This window comes from Trichechus manatus, unplaced genomic scaffold (genome assembly GCF_000243295.1).
Source record: "Trichechus manatus latirostris isolate Lorelei unplaced genomic scaffold, TriManLat1.0 scaffold00008, whole genome shotgun sequence".
Classification (NCBI taxonomy): domain Eukaryota; kingdom Metazoa; phylum Chordata; class Mammalia; order Sirenia; family Trichechidae; genus Trichechus; species Trichechus manatus.
This window is the reverse complement of record NW_004443944.1, coordinates 17,023,897-17,025,995: the sequence shown is the minus strand read 5'-3', so window position 1 is coordinate 17,025,995 and position 2,099 is coordinate 17,023,897. Positions and strand designations below refer to the sequence as shown.

The 2,099-nt window shown below is 46.9% G+C and overlaps 1 protein-coding gene across 1 annotated transcript in view; it reads left to right on the top strand.

Annotated features, from left to right (window-relative positions):
* The window catches only part of EYA2 (EYA transcriptional coactivator and phosphatase 2), a 207,824-nt gene that overhangs the window by 98,607 nt on the left and 107,118 nt on the right, over positions 1–2,099 (top strand). The window contains exon 7 of the mRNA XM_012558626.1: positions 1,732–1,874. Coding sequence (XP_012414080.1) covers positions 1,732–1,874 — 143 coding nt within the window. The remainder of the gene's footprint in view (positions 1–1,731; positions 1,875–2,099) is intronic.

Here is a 2,099-nt window from a genome sequence, read left to right as displayed (position 1 = left end):
TGTGTCCCTGCCTGTGTCTCTTCTCCTCTTTTATAAAGACACTAGTCATATTGGATTAGGGCCCACCCTACTCCAGTGTGACCTCATATTGACTTAACTAATAACATCTTCAAAGACCCTGTGATGGTTAAGGTTGTGTGTCAACTTGCCTGGGACATATTCTCAGTGGTTTTGCAGTTATATAATGATGTAGTTTGGCAGTTACATAACAATGTAATTTGGCAGTTGTGTAATGATGTAGTCATCCTCCATGATGTGATCTGATGTGATCAGCCAGTCAGTTGTAAGGAGAGTTTCCATGGAGGTGTGGCCTGCATCCAATATATATATGGATGTTCTGGCAAAGCTTGCTTGCTTGCTCTGGATCCTGCATCCGGCTCGTCATCATCTGACGAGACTTGAGCCAGCTGCCTGCTGTATTGCCTGCAGTCTTGGGATTTGTCACCTTCCACAGCCTGTGAGCCAGCAGCCTGCTGTGTGACCTGCCAATCTTGGGTTCGTCAGCCCCTGCAGCTACATGAGTCAGGAGAAGGCTCCAGCCTGAGGCCTGACCCATGGACTTGGGATTTGCCAGCCTCTACAACTGCTTGAGCCATTTCCTTGAGAGAGAGAGATACACATACATATATATATACACATATATGTATATATATACATGCGTGTGTGTGTGTGTGTATATATACGCTTACTGGTTTTGCTTCTCTAGAGAACCCAGCCTAAGACAGACCTTATTTCCAAACAAGGTCACGCTCACAGGTACCTGAGCACAACAAGATGAACATAATATCCCTAAATTGTACATTTAAAGAAGGGTGAAATGGAAAATGTTTTGTTACATACACATTTGCCACAATTTTTAAAAAAAGGGTTCCTGGGGTTAGAATTTCGGCTATCTTTTTAGCGGACACAGTTCAATCCATAACACAGGGTCTCCTAAAAGATAGAAGAGTTTGAACGCCCAGTTACCTATATATATTTATTTTCTTCCTTCTGTTAGTCTTGGGGTTCTCAGGCTTTAAGATATGTATAGAATTGTAAACACAAAACTATATTCACTGTAATCATAGATCCCCACACTGCCTCTCCCTCACTTCCTTCGGATCTCTCCTCCAACGTCAGACCTTCCCAGACCACCCCATATATATTAGCAACCCCAGCACTCCCTGCTCCCCCTCACTCTGGTTTATTTGTTCCCTGTCACCCATGTCCCCACCTGACAGTCCTATATATTCGCTTGTTTGTTTGTTCAGTGTCACTCCTCTCACTAGAATGTCAGCGCTTCATAGACCAGGACATAGTCACAGTGCTTAGAACAGCGCCTATTCAATAAATACCTGTTGGATGAATGAATGATTATGAATGCCAAATTTTAGGGCCATCCGAGGGGCTGGATCTTTGCTTTAAGGACTGCCTTTGGGACCTACTACTTTGGAGTCCCTGGGAGGTGCAAATGGTTACGCGCTCGACTACTAACGGAAAGGTTGGTGGTTCGCATCCACCCAGAGGTGCCTTGGAAGAAAGGCCTGGCAGTCTGCTTCTGAAATGAAAACCCTATGGAGTAGTTCCACTCTGCACACATGGGGTTGCCATGAGTCAGAATCAACTCAATGGCAACTAACAACAGCAATACCACTTTGGAATTAGATGGTGCTGGCGTGGTGGCGTGGTATTTCCCGGGAGGAGACATCAGCAAAGCTTCTGACATGTCCACCATTCCCTGTCTTACACCAGGTGAATATAGCACACATAATGGACCATCCACACCAGCAAAAGAGGGAGACACAGACAGGCCCCACCGGGCCTCCGATGGGAAGCTCCGAGGCCGGTCCAAGCGGAGCAGCGACCCCTCTCCCACTGAGGACAATGAGATCGAGGTAACTGCCAACAGCCTGTTTTTCACTTGGTCAGCGTACTGTCCATCTGTGGCCTGAACAGGAAGTAGAGGGAGAGCGTGATCTCCAAACACGTGGGGAGAGTTGTCCTTTGGGTTCACAAAGCGCAGTAACAGAGACAAGAGTGCTTGAAGGTGAAGTAGGGGGGAATTAGGTCGGACTTCAGGAAGCACTGTGGGCTGACCGGGCGAGGAAAAGATGACCCCC